The 19929-nt window shown below is 44.4% G+C and overlaps 1 protein-coding gene across 1 annotated transcript in view; it reads left to right on the top strand.

Moving 5' to 3' along the window:
- The first annotated feature begins 11358 nt into the window (after positions 1–11358).
- Positions 11359–19929, top strand: part of SEMA3G (semaphorin 3G) — a 99803-nt gene continuing 91232 nt past the window's right edge. The window contains exon 1 of the mRNA XM_056847240.1: positions 11359–11479. Coding sequence (XP_056703218.1) covers positions 11359–11479 — 121 coding nt within the window. The remainder of the gene's footprint in view (positions 11480–19929) is intronic.

The raw sequence follows: 19929 nt of genomic DNA, 5'->3' as shown, positions 1-19929 counted from the left end.
CCAGCATCATAGTATACTGGTGGGGTAAGTTTCTAGGTACCAGGGCTCAAGCCTGTGTACAAGCCAAGCCACTGCTGATCTGGAAACCTTGGTCATTGACTGCAGATGGTTAGTGGCAGGTGCTGGTTACTCAACAGTAATGAGTTTTTGAGTAGGATGGTTTTTTTTTACAGATATTCTAAGCAGGGCATTCATATTACTGCTGGAGCAGTTTCAGTAAAGAAATTGAAATTTTTCTCTTATCCAAGCTACGGATAAGAGATATAACAATATGGAATTGAAAAAAAAAAAATGAGAAAGCCCCAATGTCCCAGGGATGTAGGAGTGACCACTGCTGGGGACGGGGGGGGGGGGCAGAAAAACTGCAAGAAAACCTTCCCTGTTGAAGCCCTGTTGCTGCTGCACTGTATTGGCAGCATTGGCAGTCACAACAGCAATGGGGAAAACCACACAAACCTTTCCCCATGTGGGGACATATGGAGGGGGGGGGGCAATAGGACTCCCGCTCCTGATGTCTGCGTGTTCAGTAAAATTATACATAGAATTATGCTTGCATGGGTGTAAAATGAATAACTACACTGTTTCATTTGTTGTGAATGCAACAGAAAGGGATTTGGCTAAATTGAGTGGTGTTCTTGTCAGAAGTGTCTCGATTTTGCTAAATTTCACTCTCTGTGTGACTCTTGGGTGGGGGGAATCCTGCCTGTAGAGTATCTGAAATATTTCTGTCCTGCTTACATAAAGAGTGGGTGGAGGCAGTTTTGGATTTCTACCATGAAGCAAATATACTTAAAATGAATTTCCCCTAGAACAAATTAGTTTAGGATCTCCCCCCAACCCCCCCCCCCACATACACCCTTTTAGAATGTCTTTCTTTGCTTCTGTTAACAAAAACGATTGCTTGAGCAACTCCTATCCCCCCTCTGCCCCATTTAAGCTTAGATCAAAGGAACAATGGCACAGAGTGTTGATGACAGAAGTTTGGCTAAAGGAGGAAACTCACCAAGTGCCCAAAAGTGGGGAGCATGTGGGTGACTGGGAAGGACCACGGCTGGTCCCCCCCCCCCCACATGACCCTGGAGAAATAAGATCCTCCATGGCAATGTTGTGTGGCATGCGCCTGAACAACCTGCATGAGATCATTTCAGCTGAGCAGGCTGCAGAGTTTAGTGCGCAAAGAAAATGGATGGATGGAAGGAGGGGATTATATGGGATTCTCAAAGCTTGGCAAGGATTCAGATTTGGCTGCTTATTGCTAACTAATGCTGCCTTTATTAAAAGGATTTGTGGGAAGGGGGTTAAGAGATTGGCCAAGTATATATGCATAAGCTAGAATGGAAAATAAACAAATGAGGGAGAGCCTTAGTGAAAAAGCGTGAAAAAGGAGGAGAAAGACAGGAAGCTAGAAGAGCCAGCTGGGAGTATGTGAGCCAAGGTATCAGGGTTGTCTTTGTGTTATTGATACTGTGATTGATTAAAAGAGATACTCATCCTTAGCTGGGGTCCCTGAAATTATTTGCAGGCTGAAGCCTTGTTGGTGGCCAGCATTCTTGCCTGTTTTGCGGTATCAAAGCCTACAGTATGATATCCAAAAACAACAGCAAAGTAATACCTGTTATTAGGACCAACCAAAATGTGGTTCGGAAGGGTTTGGCTTTTGTATGTCATTTCCTCAGCTCAACATTTTCTGCTGCAGCACACTGCCCCCTAGCAACATGCGTGGGTATTTCATTAACTGTGGAATTAACATTGTCTTCCTCTTCACCTTATGTTCCTTCATAAGGTGGAAGGATTCTTTAGAAGATAGAGTCTTCTCTGATTTTTATTTGGTGTAATTTTGGGGTGATCTTCTCTGGGATTTACAGCTGTCAGGAGCCCTGCATCTTAAAACTTAGAAGTAGCCACTACAGGTTCTAGAAGTGATCAATCTGTCAAAATGGGGAAATGGTATCCATTTAGAATCATCCACAGATTGCTTTCTACATATACACTATATGGGAGACAAGACAGTTGCTGCAAAATTATGGTAATCATTCATCAAGAATTTTTTCAGTATTGAGGCTGCAGAAATACCTGGAGCCAAAGAAAGTGCCCCAACAGCATCTATTGCTTACAAAATAGCTTGTTTCCCCAGTAATGCAATCTCTTGTTACCACATAATGAACCATACTGTTGTTTGTCAATTTTGCTTGTTTCTAATGAGGGGCTGGTTGAGTCCTCCAGAATTTTCTTGGCATAAGGAGGTCTGCACAGATAAGAAGTAAGTACACTTAAAAGAACAGTAGGAGATTTATGCAGGTAGTGGATAGTCTCGCTGCTCTTGAACTTAAAACAACATCATATAGCACTGGTTGCTCTAGAATGAGGGTGGCATGGGAAGGCAACACACAGCCAGTAAGCTGCCAAAGTCATAAAAAGATTTTTGGGATGTGCCCCCCCCAACACACACAAAATGGCAGTAGGAGTGTGAGATGTGAGTCATTAATCATTGACACTGTAGATAACAAGTGGGAACCTGCAAGGACTAGTGGAAGGCATGCCATTTCCCTGTCCCCCACTCTTTCCTCTTTCCCTTCCCCGAAGCCCTCCATAGCCTCTCCCCTTTCCCCGCTTCCTTATCTCCTTCCCACCCAACAACCAACTTACGTTTATCTGCCTTTCTCCACAGTGGTAATCAAAGCAGCTTATGTCACTTCATCATGTAGAAAGAACCATTGTGGCTATGGTCATCAGTTCCCTGTCCTTAAAAAATGCATTTCCCCCAAGAACTTTATGAGAGTTTGGTGCCATACCTTTGAGAGGAACATCAAAGCAATCCAAAAAGTATGGGAGAAGATCCCAAGATACTAGAAGATTCTTGATGAGAACAAGGGAAACTAGAGAATGGGGCTGCAACTATTTGGGCTATGTCAGCATTACATTCAGATCTCACAAATGAGAAAGAGGATCAGAGCATCTCTACTTTGTGATGAAAAGCAGGAGAGACCAGGGCACATTGGCAACTTTTGTCTCCCTCCACAGACCTTTCTAGGCAATATTAATCAGCTGTATGGACAGCTGTGGAAGCAATCTCCACTGGGCTGGAATGTGCTAACTGGAATTTCATAGCTCTGATATCGCTCTCTGAAGAATTGTTGTGGCCTGTGATTGTGAACTCCTCAACTTTCAGAGTTGATGATGGGGCCTGCAGCTTTGTCTCTGAAAATGATACAAGTTTGTGGGAGGAAAATAGCCTGTTCTGAGCTATGTAGAGGGTCACATTTTCTGCAGCACTTGAAGCATTCTCCTTATACCCCCACCTCCCGTAGAAACTTCTAAGCAGCAATCCATTTAGCATAATTCTCAGCATATTTACTACTTCTGCTTTATACAGTGGGACTTCCTTTCAAGTAAGCATGGATAGGATAGCAGATGTAGTGAGCATAGGATGAGAGAAATCTGATCAATCTGGTCAATGAATATTGTGTGCGTGTGTGTTAAGCACCGTCAAATCACTTCCAACTCATGGCGACCCTATGAATCAATGTCCTCTAAAATGTCCTATCTTTGACAGCCTTGCAAAGACATTCATCCTTAGGATCCCTTTATGTAGTCTAGGGCCAACATTACAACTTGATTTACTTGCAACTTGTATGAATCAATTATCTGTCTGGACAATGTCAAGATAACAGGACAGCTCCTTAGCATAGTAACGGTGCCTACTGTTGCTCCCGGAAGCATCACTGAGGCTGCAGTACTGTTTACTGGAAAGTTAGTCCCATTGACTGCAGTGGAACTAATCTCCAAGCAAATGTACTTGTGACTGAGCAGCAAGGAACAGAATTAAATGTTTTGCTCATTTATTTGCTGTTTAAACCTTGCCCGGGGAATATAAAAGACATCTGCAAGTCCCTTTAATAGAAAAAACCTGCTGGTTAATATTGATAGATTGTTGCTTCTTTCCACCCAAATTCATATATGGAACATTTACTTGACAACAGCCTGTTGTGTTTATTTGAGAAATATGTTAATTATCAGAATGCTTGCCATAAAAATGCACTCTTTGCTTCCTTCATTGCGGGCCACTGGCATATTGGTAAAGCTGTACAGCTGTTAGTCTGGCAAGAATCTTTAGCATCTCTGATATCTCTACTGGTCCTCCTGTCTAAAATACAAGCCCTTTTACCTTTCTCCTTCCTAAACTCTTCCTCAGGGATCCCAGGGCAAGCCCTGAACTAATTGAATTCAATTAGCACTCCCTCCTTTGTGACATACTGAAATTGATTGCATGCTGGATCTCTAGCACTCCCTTGCCTGGTCCTGACATCTGTTTAAAGCATTTTCCCTGAGATTTCAGTTTTGCCTGCAAACGTTTGTGTCTCAGGGTATCCACATAATGCACAATGCAGCATCCACACCCCACTACTAGACTCTGTGTGAATATCTCATCTTGTTGGTATGTGAATGAATACGCCAATGAACAATCCTAAGCAGATCTACTAAGAAGTTGGCCCCATTTATCCAGTGGGGCTTACTCCCAGGAAAGATGTATTAGGATTGCAACTTTAACGTGCACATCATCAACTAACATATAGCTTTTGAGAGAAGGGCAGATCTACACTCAAGCTTCAATGAGAAAAGTTGGTTGTATACTGTGAGGAGCAACTCAAGGTTTTTGGGAGGCCAAGCACTGTACGGTGGCCCCACCATTAAATATGCCACTCCTTCAGGTATACATGCATGGACTTGCATATGTGTGTGTAAAGTGCCGTCAAGTCGCAGCCGACTTATGGCGACCCCTTTTTGGGATTTTCATGGCAAGAGACTAACAGAGGTGGTTTGCCAATGCCTTCCTCTGCACAGCAACCCTGGTATTCGTTGGTGGTCTCCCATCCAATTACTAACCAGGGCTGACCCTGCTTAGCTTCTGAGATCTGACGAGATCAGGCTAGCCTGGGCCATCCAGGTCAGGGCATGGACATGCATACCCTCCTGGAAAAGGAAACGAAGCATGATTCTTGCATGCTTCTTTATGATCCATTGTCACTAGCAAAGCTAAAACCAGGCACTACCACCCATTTTCCATAGAAAGCCAACAGACATTCTCAGACAACTTTAAAATGTGCCTATTCTCATCTGCAGAGCCAGCGTGGTGTAGTGGTTAAGAGTGGCGGACTCCACACTGGAGAGCTCGGTTTGATTCCCTACTCTCCCACATGAAGCCTGCTGGGTGACCTTGGGGTAGTCACAGTTCTCTCCGAATTCTCTCAGCCCACAGAGAGGTGGGCAATGGCAAACCACCTCCGAACATCTCTTGCCTTGAAAATCCTATGGGATCACTAGCTGAGCCTTGACAGCATTTCCATCACCATTCTAAAGTTATCTCTGCAATGTTCTGGACCTTAATAATTCTATTCCTGTTTGGATCCTAGTAATCTGTTAACATATGGGGCCCAAGTGCAAATGTTACCCATGCTTTAAGGGTGTCTAATCCTCTTGAAATAATATATATATATATATCTTTCCTGAAAAAATAACATAAGATTTTGCAGATTTCAGTTGCCATTCTTGCTAGCAACATCAGATTGGTGAGTCTTTCAGCATCATCATGGTGGAGTAGCAGAAGCAGGTGGACATGGAGAATTCAGGATGGGTCAAAGCCCCTCTGGCTAGGGGAGAATGTCTGCAGGTGCTTCTTCTGTCATTACTGCAGTATTAGGGCAGGTCACAAGTAGAAATTCATCTATCTTAAAATCTGTAAAAGACACTACTATTAACTGAAGCAGCTCTAGATCTGACTGAAGCTGGATGATGACTATGGGGCAAACATAAGTACAACCAAAGTCTGGTATAAGAGAGGCTTAAACTACCTTTGCGCTTCTGTCACGTTATGAGGACAGTGTTAAGATGGCATCGGAGGATGTCATAATCTGGCCAGTTTCGGCTAGTTGCAAGTTTCAGATGTATTCAAAGCTGACTTGCACAAAAAACACTTTAAGCTCCATGTCTTTAAATGGACATTTCCATTTCAACATGACAGAATCATGTCAAAGATATGCCAGAGCTCTAACTTCCTCAATCAAAGATGTGAGTGTGGGTTCTGTCATCTCAATCCACACTAAAAAGATCCAGGCAAACTCTGTAACATTAAGGCTGAGAGCTAGAAAACACAGCAGCGTATCAAAGTGGATGCGGTCCATGCTCTAGAGCAGTGGTTCCCAAAGTGGGCAGTACCACCCCCTGGGGGGTGGAGGTAGGATTACCTATGGGGGCACTAAGAGGCAAGAGGGCAGCAGGGGGGCGCTAGAGGTGGGCCCCTTCGACTGCGTTGTTCACTAATTTACAACAGACCAAGCTATGGCACCATGCTGGCAAATTTGGTGGAAACTATCAGAATTTCCCCCCAGACTTTGAAGAGCTGGTACCACTGGGTCAAGTTCATTAGTTTTGTTGAATAAATTTCAACTAAAAAGTTTTAATTTGATTTTGAATAGATGTGCAATTAATTGTTAGTGTTCTGAAATTTTATTGCTATTATCTTCTTTAGTGAGTCATGAAAACCCCTATTTTGAATAATGCTTCTTATAGGATAGGGTAGGGGGCGCTGGGGTTGAGTTTGTGGAACCAAGGGGGCAATGGCCCGAAATGTTTGGCAACTGCTGCTTTAGAGGGTGGATTAGATGACAGAATTTTTTTTAATCCTACTTTCTCCCCAAGGAGTTTATGGTCCTGCCTTCCCTCATTTTATCCTCACAACAACCCTGTGAAGACAGTTATCCTAAGATGGTAACATAGTAATGTTCATGTTACATGTGAACCATTCCATTACACCACCTTGGAGGCATGGAAGTAAATAGAGTATTTGGTTAAAAACCCTTGTTGTTATGATATCCTCAAGCTCCTGAGCTTTGCCTTTATCAATGAGAGAATCCTGGCCAGGGTGACCGATGAATTTTTTAAAAGTTTTTTTTTAAAGAAAAAGTCCAAACCACCTTTCCTTCTAAAAAGAAAATGCCCAGCAATTCAAAGCAGATTAAAGAGTGGCTTACATTATGTATGCTATGTATGTTTACTTGGAAGTAAGGCCTACTGTGTTTAATGATATTTACTTCCAAACAAGTGCATACAGAATGTCAGCCCTATTTATTTGGTTCTTGCATTCTGCTGTCTTGCTTTGTAACCAGGGCTACTTATACCCACATATTTGTTGGTTTTGATGGGTTAGTCTGACAATAGCAGTAGAAAAGAGCAAGAGTCCAGTATAGGGCTGTCGATTCGGTTCGGCCCGAACCGAAAAACAGCCGAATTCGGCGGTTTTTAGTTCGGGATGAACCCAACTCAAAAATGGCGGGAAAACGGGGGAGCCGAATTCAGCGAGTTCGGGAGTTCACGAATAAATTCGCCAAATTCGGGGCGCAGCAGCATAACCGTCAGTAAGCAGCATTCTCCCCCGGGCAATCGATGGCCAAGCTGGGTCTTCTTCTGGCCAATCAGTCAGGATTGAGTACTGCAGGAATTAGCTGCTGCGCGGCCCGGCCGGGGAGAGAAAGAGAGAGAAATCCTCATGGGGGGGTGGGTGTGCACATTCGCTCCTTTCTGTGGCTGCAGGGGGCGCATTTTTTGGAGTAGAGACTCCAAACTTTCAGCAGAGCTTCAGACGAGCCTTAAGAGACCCCCCAAGTTTTGTAAACATTGGGTCAGGGGGTCCCGAGATATGGGCTCCACCCCTTTTCCCTCCCCCTTTTCCATTTCCGTGGCTGCAGGGGGTGCTTTTTTGGGGGTGCAGCCCCCAAACTTTCAGCATAACTTCAGACAAGCCTTCTTAAGAGACCCCCCAAGTTTTGTAAAGATGGGTTCAGTGGGGCAGAAATATGGGCTCCCCCCTTTTCTCTTTCCGTGGCTGCAGGGGGCGCATTTTTGGGGGTGCAACCCCCAAACATTCAGCATAGCTTCAGACGAGCCTTCTTAAGCGACCCCCCAAGTTTTGTAAACATTGGGTCAGGGGGTCCCGAGATATGGGCTTTCCCCTTTTCCCTATTGGGATGAATGGATCACCCGATCCTGTATGCATCTCCAGAGCGGCAAATCCAAGGCAAAACCTCCCGTGCTTAAATAGAATCGTATTGGATTACCCATCCCTCCCAGCCCCTCCTGATGGAACAGAAGACAGCCACAGTAAGACCCCTTTGGGGGCTTTAATCTATAATTTTTCTCCTGTGTGTGTGTGGGGGGGGAAGCAGAGTCTGTGTGTGTGTGGGGAGGGAGCAGTTTCTGTGGGTGGGGGGGAAGCCAATGGGGGCTTTCACCCGTTCTGCCTGGGGTGCGTGTGCCCCCTCGAGTCTCTATTTTGATGCTTGCTCAAAACTGGTTTTCAAATGGTGACTTAAAGAATGCATTTTCCTGGTCTCGACTCGAGTCCGATGCAAAAGGGGAAATTCCACCCCCTCCTGCTCATTATGCATAGCTAGCTGCCTCTGTCCCTTTCCATGGTTTGCAAACTCCCAGGTGTCAGGTGTTGCTTTGCATGGTTGCAAACGTGTTGCTTTGCATGGTTGTGTTGCTTTGCAGTTGTGTTGCTTTGCAGTTGTGTTGCTTTGCAAACTTCTTCGCACCTGCCCTGCCCTTGCTCCCCGCAGCTCAGCTGTTTGTTGGGGCTCAGAGCTTTGTGCGTGGGAGGCAAGCTCTGCTCAGAGATGCACATTAAGGGTGGGGGGGACCCCTTTCGGGGCCCATATCTCAGCCCCCCCTGACCTAAGCTTTACAAAACTTGGGGGGTCTGGCAAGAAGGGTCCTTTGAAGCTCCGCTGAAAGTTTGGGACCTCTACCCCCAAAAATGCCCCCCCTGAGCCGCGGAAAGGCACGGTTGTGTTTTTAATGGCTTTATTCGGCCGAATTTTTTTCCCGAACTTTGAATTCGCGCCGAATTGCACAGACCCGAAGCAGGGGAGTTCGGACTTCAGCATATCCCGAATCCAGATGAGCCAAATTCGGCCGAATCCGAACTATACCGAATTATTTTTTTTCAACAGCCCTAGTCCAGTAGCACCTTAAATACTAACAAAATTTCTGGCAGGGTGTGAGCTTTCATGAGCCACAGCTCACTTCTTCAGAAGAAGTGAGCTGTGGCTCACGAAAGGTTGTACCCTGCCAGAAATGTTATTAATCTTTAAGGTGCTACTGGACTCTTGCACTTTTCTACTGATATTTATTGGTTGGGTTTTTAGCATCAAGTTAATATTTTAAGCAGCCCCTTTGGTTTATTTTATTTTACTTCTTTAACATTCTGTAAATATATTGGCATCAAAGCATAAAATGACCTCAACTTAGAGGAACAAAAACGAGCAAGTAGGGGGTTCAACTAAACGGATGCTTGGCAATAAAGAGAATTTGAAGGACAGTTTTGAAACCTGTCCATTTGGATGGAGTCCTAGTCAATACATTTCTTTAATGGCGGGGTGGGGGGGAGAGAAGAGAATGGGAATGAAAAAGCTATTTGTAGGCATGGGGGACTGGTTGGTAGGAAAATATTCCAGGCTTTGCATTTTTTTTTTTTACCCTAGCCTGTTAAAAGGTAAAGGCAGTCCCTTGTGCAAGTACGGGGTCATTCCTGACCCATGGGGTGGCATCACGAGGTTTACTAGGCAGACTGTGTTTATGGCCTTGCCTTCCCCAGTCGTCTACACTTTACCCCCAGTGATATGCCTGTATTATTGTATTAATTCCCAATGACAATAACACAGTAGGAGGTTAAGAGTTCAAAGCAGTTTGTCTATTAGGCCCAATATACACAGCGGGTGAGAACTGCCCCAAATGCGCAGGACAATTCACACACCAGAACTAAGGATTGCAACAACGTTTATAACTTCTGGTCAGGGGTGTTACAAATGCGTAATATAGTGCGTAGAGACACAAAGACCCAATAATGGATACATTTGGATTAGCATATCCTATCAGTGTGGTTTTGAGGCGTGGATTTAGGTGGCTACATAATCTGTAATGGAGAAATGAAACTTAACATTCTTATCTGACAAACTTTGAATGTTTGGCAACCAAATTTGACAACTATGACAACCAAGTGTACATTATGTAATGAAGATACAGCCAAAATGTGTGGTGGAATGGCTATTGCCAGACAGTTCAAGTGTGGGGAAGAGAACAATTGTGAGCTGATCACATTTGCTGCTTGTGTCACTTTTTGGTAAAGGCAAAATGCAGTAACCACAGCTGTGTAGATTTCATTTTGGATCTGGGCTGTAAGAGCACTTCTGACTTTAATTTCGCTATGTAACTTTATTTTATTTATGGTTAAATTACTGTGTTTTTAAGTCCTCTGCTAAACAGTTTTATCGCACTTCAGTTACTGGCAGCTTGGGTGGCTTCGTATTCTTGAGCCTCTCTCCTTCCACCAAGGGCTGCAAGTATTTTTTTACTGTCCTAGGACTCAGAGAACAGATCCAGATAAAATAGCAATGCTTGGAATTAAATGTTCACTGCCTCGGGCCTCATTAGGGCAGCTAGCTGTACCAGGCCTGCAAGGATGATCTCACTGGCACCTAATTCGGAGTGGATGCCAGTTTATGCTAACTCAGTGATCACACAGGAGTGAATAGGAACCAAAGAATAATACTTGACCCCTTATACATGGGGTATTGCCATTATATATGTGTGCAGAATATGGTATCGTGCTAGATGCTAACCCTTATACCCCCGGCTTAGCAACTTTATAAGTGTGAGTATGCGGACTGAGTATAAAAGAATAAATTTCCAATAACAATGAAGATTATAGGCATTACACCAGCAAGCTGGGTCCTCCTTTTTTGTACCCCTCTGCGCCACGAGGCTCTCTCCCGCGTCTCTCGCCCAGGATGAAATCCATTCGCCTTTGGCGCGCATTGGGGGCAGGCGGGCCGCGGGACTAAAGCAGGGAGCCGCCGGGCTCTGCGCCGTTCCGCCCAGCCCTCCAGCAGGAGAGCAGCGGGCCTGGCAGAGGATGCCGACAGGCCACACGCCACGCAGCCCGGGGAATACGGCTCCTATTCGGGGAGCCCGCAGAGGGCAGCCACCTCGGCAGCGGACGCGTGCAGTCGCCGGGAAGCCCGGGCGGGCGGGCCTCCCGCCTCCCCCCCGGCCGCTGGTTGTGCGGCGGTCTCCTTGCAAGCAGCTGGGTGGAGCCCGGCGAGTATAAAACTTTGCAGCGCGGCGCGCGGCCGGCCGTGCTCCTGCTTGCAAACAGCGTCGCGCGCTCTCGCGGAGCCCTTTCGGGCCGGCTGGGGCTCTGGCGGGCAGGCGGGGCTGTGAGCCCGCGCGGAGTTTGCCGCGGAGCGCGAGGGGAGCGCGGGCGTGGCGGCGAGAGCGGAGGGGGGGGGGCGGCCGGCGACCATGCCGCGCGGAGGGCTCTCCTGGGCTGGCCGGGCCCCTTGGTGGTGGCTCCTGGGGAGTCTCTGGGCCAGCTGCCAGGCCGCCAAGGGCAGCGTGCCCCGACTTCGCCTCTCCTATAAAGGTAAGCCGTGTCGATCGCTTTCACGACTCGAAGCAGGACTCTCTCTGCAGTCATGCTCATAGAAGCAGAGAGTTGGGAGGGACCGCCAGGCTCATCTAGTCCAACCCCCTGCACAATGCAGGGAATTCACAACTACCTCCCCCCCCCACACGCACACACTCCCCTTCCCTGGGGAGGGGGCTGTGGCTCAGTGGTAGAGCCTCAGGTCCCAGGTTCGATCCCCAGCATCTCCAGTTAAAAAGGACTAGGCAAGTAGGTGATGTGAAAGACCTCTGCCTGAGACCCATGGAGAGGGGTTGTGGCTCAGTGGCAGAGCATCTGCTTGGTGTGCAGAAGGTCTTAGGTTCAGTACCGGCCCCTCCAGTTAAAGGGACTAGGCAAGTAGGTGATGGGAAAGACCCCTGCCTGAGACCCTGGAGAGCCGCTGCCGGTCAGAGTAGACAATACTGACTTTGATGGACCAGGGGTCCGGTTCAGTAGAAGGCAGCTTCGTGTGTTCATGTGACCCCCTACTCCATGCCCAGTAGATACCCTCCCTCTCTCACACACCCCTTTGTTCTGCAGATCCCTTTGCAGTCCCATTTCACAGATGTGGAACTGAGTCTGAGAGGAAGGGCAGCTGGTCAAAAGAGGCTAGGGAAGAGTTGGGTGTTGAAGGCTGGGTTCCCAGGGCCAAGCATGCCCCGCACATGAAACATCAATCCGCTTTTGCTTCAGTTGGTCTATGATGAAATTGTAAAACCTGCTTTGGCCAGAATCGACACAGTTTTGATCTAATGATCTCCAGTGAAAGGGACTAGGCAAGTAGGTGATGGGAAAGTTCTCTGCCTGAGACCCTGGAGAGCCACTGCCAGTCTGAGTAGACAATACTGACTTTGATGGACCAGGGGTCTGATTCAGTATAAGGCAGCTTCATAGGTTCTTGTGACTTTCTTCCAGTTTCTATTGTGCCTTAATAGCATGTATGCCATAAAAGAGGTGCAAAGAATTTTTTTAAAGCAATGTTGTTAATTAAACATTTCATTTTCTGGAACACAGTAAAATTAGTATGTCCCTGAGCAGTCCAGGCAGGGATGGCCTCTGACTTCGTACCTATTTTTCACTTGATGGTTTCTAGATTCATTATTAACTCCTAAATCCCATATGGAGATTTCTTTCTTTCTTTCTTTTTGATGGAGATCCAAATTTTTAAAAGAGTCGGGGAATGTTATAATCTATGATTTATTTGTCAAGTTCAGTAAGGAAAAATAGTAGGAAATGGCATAAAGGGAAAAGATCTTGGCGTCGTGTGAGAAGCAAAACTTGGCTGATTTTGTAGAAGGTGTTCCAGGGATCAAGAGTGCAAACATGATGAAAAGTGTGGGTGTGTTTTGGTCACATGCAAATGTTGGGGAGAGGGAGTTGTATGTACACACACACATATATATATAGAAGTTCACATCCCCCCCATGTGATGTCACTTATCATTCATGCAGGAACACATCCAACAGCACTATTATCAGTAACACGTATCTGTACATTGCCCAATACATAGGGAGAAAAACCCTTGAGCATTCGACTGGCAGGACATCTAAAGCTCTTAGGTTTCTTGGCTCAGAAAAGTAGGAAGCCAGTCAGGTATTCTTATATGATGTGCTCAAGGATAGAGAAGAAAGGATAAGCAAAAGGGCAACTAGCTCTCTGTGTCGCCAAATGTGAGAGACTTTCAAGGCATGTTCCCACAAGTGAGGGTTGCCAGTTGACTGGAAAGATGCTGTTGTACTCTTATTGGCAATCTGATGTGTGGAAATCAACAAGCTAAGTTCTTCACAGCATGCAGAAGGAACTTTACTGTCTGCTAATTTCTGCTTACCAAGCTGCAATAAAGGCACAACCTCCAGGGTCAATAAAAGAGCTGACAACCATTAAATCTGCCCTAATTTAAATACTGCTTGGATTCGATCCCTTCTCTTTTTCATACTATTATCCAAGCAAAAGTACACCATGTTATCAAATCTCCTTTATTTTTAGAGGTACCACTTGTACCCATGATAGTTTCCTCTCTGTGACCCTTGGCAGAGTATGTCAGATGGTCATATAGTCAAATAAGGATCAGTTCAAATTTTATGGTGGCTCCTCCCCAGTCCCAGAGGAGCATGTGGGTTTACCACTAGTCGCGTGTCTGGGCTATGTTCACATGGAGATGCTATTCATGTGAAATGGTATGTCTTTCTTCATTAGGGCTGCCTACACCGCTAATGCAATTTGCAGGATTATGTTGGCTGAAAAATTGCTGCCGTGATCACAGACACCATGATGGTCACATGGAAGCTCTCATCCAGGCAAATAGTGCAATCTGTTACTAGGAGACCATTAAATACTGCTTATAGTAGGTTAGAGAAATAGTGGAGTTTTTAGGAAGTATGAAGAAACCTTACATGAATCTGATGAAAGAGTAGACTGTATTAGACAAGTCAAATCATTGATCTGACTAGTCCAATAATTATCTATTCTGGTTGGTAGCTGTTCTCCAAGTCTGACACAGAGGTTTTTCCCATCCTGGCAATTTAAAATCATTTTGTTAATTGGGGAAGCCAGAGATTGAACCTAGAACCTTTTGTATGCAAAGCTCGGTTGCTGAGCTCTGTTGCCCCTCCTAGGAAAAAGTTTTATCAAGGATGACCTGTTTTGTCTCAGCTGTCATTGGTGTAAGGGGAGGGGATTGATTATGTCTTGGAACAGGTGGCACAAATGGGAAGGAGATGGAATGCTCTAAGGACGTATCACAAATCCTTGCAAGTTTCTCTGAAGAAACTGCTCAGCAATGAGTCATGACTAATTCTGCTGTTACGGCCCTCACCCACTCAGAATGAGTGAATAGTCCATTCTAGCTGTCAGCGTAGCAAAGACTGAACTTGTGTGACTAGGAGTTGCTGAAGCATGCCCCTGCTTTAAATGCCTACTTTGTATATGTATGTGCTGTATATTTCCTTACCTGTACAGTACTGGAGTAGTATATAAGCTAGGACTGATGGCTTATTAGTTTCCTTCCCTTCTTCATCACTCACCTGCTGTCATCATTCCTCGAAATGTTGATAGATCCATAATACCATATTGTTTGTACTAAGCATGTTGTACTAGGACCATGATTGCCATCAGTCACAACGAAATCTTAGGAGCTTTCTAGAATCAGGGATGCTGGCTAGATAGAGCCTTTCTTTCTCTCGTGTGTCTAGACTAAAGCAGGGACTTCTGGGAATGATGACGGATTCCCAGTAGAGAAGCAGGAGCCAGGATACAGCTGCACAATCCAGGACACAGCTGCAACACTCCACTGAATATGGGGATCTCTCTTTAGCCTCTTGCAATATACCTTTTGTATGTGTAGTAGTATAGTAACCATTATTCCCTGAGTCCAAGATAATGACCTCAAAGGCTGAGGTGTATTTTAAAGCCTGGGGCAGGAATTCCTGATGCTTCCTGGTGCGGCAGGGTTGGCAGGGTTCCAGCCATAACGATTAAAACTCTCACACTTGAGAATCAGTTTGGAGAACCCATGTCATAAACTCATTTAAGTCAATAGGATTCTCTTCTTAGAATGGAAATCCAGGGACGGAAGGGTACTACAGTTGACATGTGTGGTGCAAAGTTTTAGCACTTTAACTTCTTGCAGTAAAAATGGAAGTGGGGAAGAAAAAGAGGAGGAGGAGGTTTTTATATGCTGACTTTCTCTACCACTTAAGGCAGAATCAAACTGGCTTACAATCACCTTCCCTTCCCCACAACAGCCACCCTGTGAGGTAGGTGAGGCTGAGAGAGCGTGACTTGCCCAAGGTCACCCACCTGGCTTCGTGTGTAGGAGTGGCGAAACAAATCCAGTTCACCAGATTAGCCTCCACCATTCATGTGGAAGAGTGGGGAATCAAACCCGGTTCTCCAGATCAGACTCCACCGCTCTAAACCATTGCTCTTAACCACTACACCACACTGCAAAAAGCAAAAGCCAGTGACAAAAAAATTGGCGCTCATGTCTTAGCAAAAGGGTGGGATTGTTTTTGACGGCTGGCTCTTATGAAAGCTCTTATGGAACCCACATTGATTCTCATGGGAATATGTGGAAGGGTTTATTGTCTGTGAGAAGTATGAGGTCCCACTGAGATATTTCTACAGCTTAAATAGCAGCTGCACATGTGCAGACAGGAACTTTGGTTTTTGAGAAAATAGAGGACTCTTTTCATTGATCCAAGATCCAACTGCATGTAAAATGAGAGTCTGTGAGCAGCAAAGTCTCCTTAACCTCAAACAGCCTAAGGGAAATGGGGTGGGTGGGGGAGAAGACTGTCTTTAAGAGCTGCTGAAGAACTTCAGGAAACACAAAACAGAAGAGTTGGGCTTGTGCTGTGTCTGAAAGGATGCTTATGCAGATTTTTCAGAAGACAGATGTGGTATTGGCTGAAGCCCAGCCGGATGTGGATTTTGTAGCTATTAGAGTCTGAGAGTCCCAGAGCTGGGAGATGTAATGAGTGCATTCATATAGACTCTTCACTGGAGGTTTCAATTTAAACCTTTAAGGTTTCTGTGGTCATGGCCATTTGCCTTCTCAAATGAGCAAGGGCCAGTCCTGAGTCCTGAACTTCCTCTGAGAGCTTTAAGAAGGATTAATCCCTCCTCCCCATAAAGACAAATTCTTCATCAGGCACATTAGCCCCAGTTAAGGAGTCCAAATGCCAAAGAAGTTGTCCTGAGGGCCCAGAAAAGCCGCAGGCACCAGAAACCTGGCAAAACAGGGGAAATCATAATGAATTGTGGCTTCTACCCCACAGTTCACTACAGAAATGTAAGGCATTCATGCAAGAACTAACTTCCCAAATTCAGTTTGATACGTTGGTTTTCTAAAACCTTTAAATCACAGAAGTATTATAAAGCAAGCAGAATATGAATATTTGTGGGTAGTTTCAAACTAGGAGAATATTTTGGACGATTTGTTTTCCCTAGACTGGTACCTTTTTGGCGATCTGCTGCAACTGAGATGGAAGATGCAGATAGTAGATTAGTATAGTTCTTAGGAGACCTGCTGAGAACCACCATTAGCTTGTAGATAAAGATTCTCACAGGTAAATATTCCCACCCTCACTTTCAAAGGTATATACCTACCACCTTGCTTGATTAGAACAGGTGTATTACTACCATTCCTCAGTGGCCCTGCTTTTGGGTTCCCACAGACCACAGGGAGCCCTGCGTGGCACGAGTGTTAGATTATCTTATATCACACCATTAGAGATGCAGTGTACCTTAAGGTGACCTCCTTTCTGCTTCCTCTTCTGTTGAAGCTTATGTGGTGTACAAATGTGGTGTAACCATACTCTTACAAAATAGAGAGCTACCACTTAAAAATTTATTCTCAGTTTCAAAAAAAATGCTGGCTGTGAATCTTCTGGTTTTACCATTGCAATCTAGTATATTTGGAATTCCCACAGAACCCAACAGCCCTATTTTTGTGTGGAAATCTACAGTAGCCTTCCACACCCATTGTTATCTGGAGCTACTCATTCACATTCTTAGGCACTGCTCCAACTGCCTTACTAACGTAATCTGTAGGTCCTGTTTTAATAATAGCTGCTGTTATTATTTTTTCTGTGAGCATTTGTATACTTCCATACAAACTATGGGTAGTTTCTCTTGAAGAGGTGTTGAAAGAGAAACAGTTTCAAAGCGTCCAATCTTGGTATTTTAATGGGTCAGAACAATGGCCTTTCTTTCAATCTAACCCTTAGAAGTATCCTATATTTGTTTTTATCATGCAATCGCTCCACTAAAGGCTGATTCAGATGTTACCTCACTGGCGTGGCTGGATCCCACTGCGGAAAAGTGCTCCTTTGAACGTGGAAACATTTGAATCTGCTTTCTATGTGATTTGCCTGAGTTGGAAGGTTATCACTGCTGTGCTGACCCCACAGTATTTGCATTCTGATATGTAGTGTTCTTTCCCGTTGTACTTGGTCTTGTGTATTTTATGACAGAAGAATAGGAATAATTGCTAAAGATACATGAATGTTTTACAGCACAGCATGGGGCATATTATAACCAACTGTTTTTGGCTGGTGTCAGGTTTGTTTCATTAAGGGCTCAAATATTCTTTTTTGCGTTTTTCAAAATTAAAAGGTTCATTTTGATTAAAACGACTCTTCTCTTTATCAGAAAACATCAAAAGTAACATGTACATTCTAAATTGTAAGAAGGTTGAAATATGATCGTGAATCAGCCTTTCTCCATATCCATCAATTGATTCTGAAACACATTAGAATTGCCTTTGTGTTTTTCATATGTGCACACCCCCCCAAAAAAAGTGTTGAAAAATAAGTGGCATATGTGAATCTGGCTGTAGAGACAACTGATTGAAAATACTAATATATTTATGAATTATGTTACTAATATATTTATGAATTATGTTACATCTATGTAATTTTTCACTAATTACAATACTACAGTTTTACAAATCATTAATAGTAATAACATCACAAACAAAATTCTGTGACTTCACTATTTTTGTATATTTTCCCACAATACTACAATTTCTCACATTCTAAGCACTTTACAGGATTAAATAAATTGCATCAAACATTAGTCCAGCATATATAAAATGTCCCAGAGTTTGCAAAGACACATTGCAATGCCGGGTAAGTGTATTTTGTTCCCAGAATTGTGCAGTTAATAACTTACAGGGCACTCCTAAGAATGCTTTCCTGGGAGTAAGCTCTACTGAATAGACCAGAGTACAATCCTGAGTAAACCTGTTTAGGATTGCTTTCTGTATGGCTTAAATTTAGACCAGTGGTTCCCAAAGTGGGCAATACCACCCCCTGGGGGGGTGGAGGGATTACCTAGGGGGACACTAAGAGGCAAGGGGACCGCAGGGGGGTGCTAGAGCCCCTTCAGCTGTGCCGTTCACTAATTTACAATAGATCAAGCTGGGGCACCATGCTGGCAAATTTGGTGGAAACCATCAGAATTTTCCCCCCGACTTTGAAGAGCTGGTACCACTGGATCAAGTTCATCAGTTGTGTTGAATGCATTTCAACTAAAAAGTTTTAATTTTATTTTGAATAGATGTGCAATTAACTGTTACTGTTTTGAAATTTTAGTGTTGTTATTTTCTTTAGTGAGTCATGAAAACCCCTATTTTGAATAATGCTTTTTATAGGATAGGGCAGGGGGCACTGGGGTTGAGTTTGTGGAACTAAGGGGGCAGTGGTCCGAAAAGTTTGGGAACCACTGATTTAGACCATTCCATCTCATTTAGTCTCATAAGCAACGTATCTGGTTTTTTTTTTTTTAATCAACATAAATGCCCCATTAAAAAAAAATTTTTTTTGCAATACAACCACAAGATAGGGTAATAACCCCCCATATTATGGTATGATTTCCCTCAAATTGTCCTCTTTCCCTATCATGAAACAAATTGCAGTTTCAAGGAGGTGATTTACATTAGGGAAATGACAAGAGGAGAGGGGAAACACCCTATCCCACTGTACAACTTACCTGATCATCAGCACAGCAGAAGAGATCTTAATTGTGGATGCCCTGTCATCTAGTTGAACCTCAAACTCAAGACTGAACTATGAGGTGTAAGGCCATGTTTGTTTATCAGAGAGAGAGCCACATGTGCAAGAGGGCAGGATGTTGCAAGTGACAGCATATCCCAGGGTATGAGCCTTTTTCTCAGTTGATGCAGAGATGGGTTCCAGGCAGGTACACAAATCTAAGACTTTCAGTTCAATCCTAAACAGAGCTACACCCTTATAAGCCCATTGACTTCAATGAATTTAGAAGGATGTAGCTCTGTTTAGGATTGTACTGTGTCTTGCATGGTTGTCCTTTAAAAGAGTTTATTTGTGTCTTTTTATTGTAGAAATACATCTACCAGCTGTCTTCTGGAATTTTGGCAATAGTGTGCCTAGGCAGTAAAATAATATCCACTTTTTGTAACCCATTTTTTGTATTGTGCACTAGCTCATTGATTGCTGTATGACCCTCCATGGATAGGTGCCATGGCTCAGTGGTACAGTAGAGCATCAGCTTGGCATGCAGAAGGTCCCAGGTTCAATCCCTGATGTCTCCTGTTAAATGATTTGGGTGAAGATCTGGTTGAGTTCTAAATCTTTGCAGAGCCCTACAGTAGGTAGTCTATGCCAGATCCCACCTGGAAAAGCAGAATGGTGGGTAGCTGTGTCTGGAGATGCTGCTGTGTGGACCACTGTTTTATTGCAACTTGCATTCAAGATGACCTTTTTATTTTCCTTCTTTCAAAGAAATACATCACATCTTCGCCTTTCTCCCTAGGCACAGCAAAGTGTCTTGCTCACCTCTCACCCTCTCTGTTTTCTTTCTCTTGTAGTTTATTTTTGGACAGCTCATCCTTCTGTGCTGTGGTTTATTCATTTATTTTAAATAGGGAACTGCCTATTAGGCTT

Source organism: Euleptes europaea, chromosome 1, assembly GCF_029931775.1.
Source record: "Euleptes europaea isolate rEulEur1 chromosome 1, rEulEur1.hap1, whole genome shotgun sequence".
NCBI classification, from domain to species: Eukaryota; Metazoa; Chordata; class Lepidosauria; order Squamata; family Sphaerodactylidae; genus Euleptes; species Euleptes europaea.
This window is presented reverse-complemented; position numbering and strand designations above follow the sequence as displayed.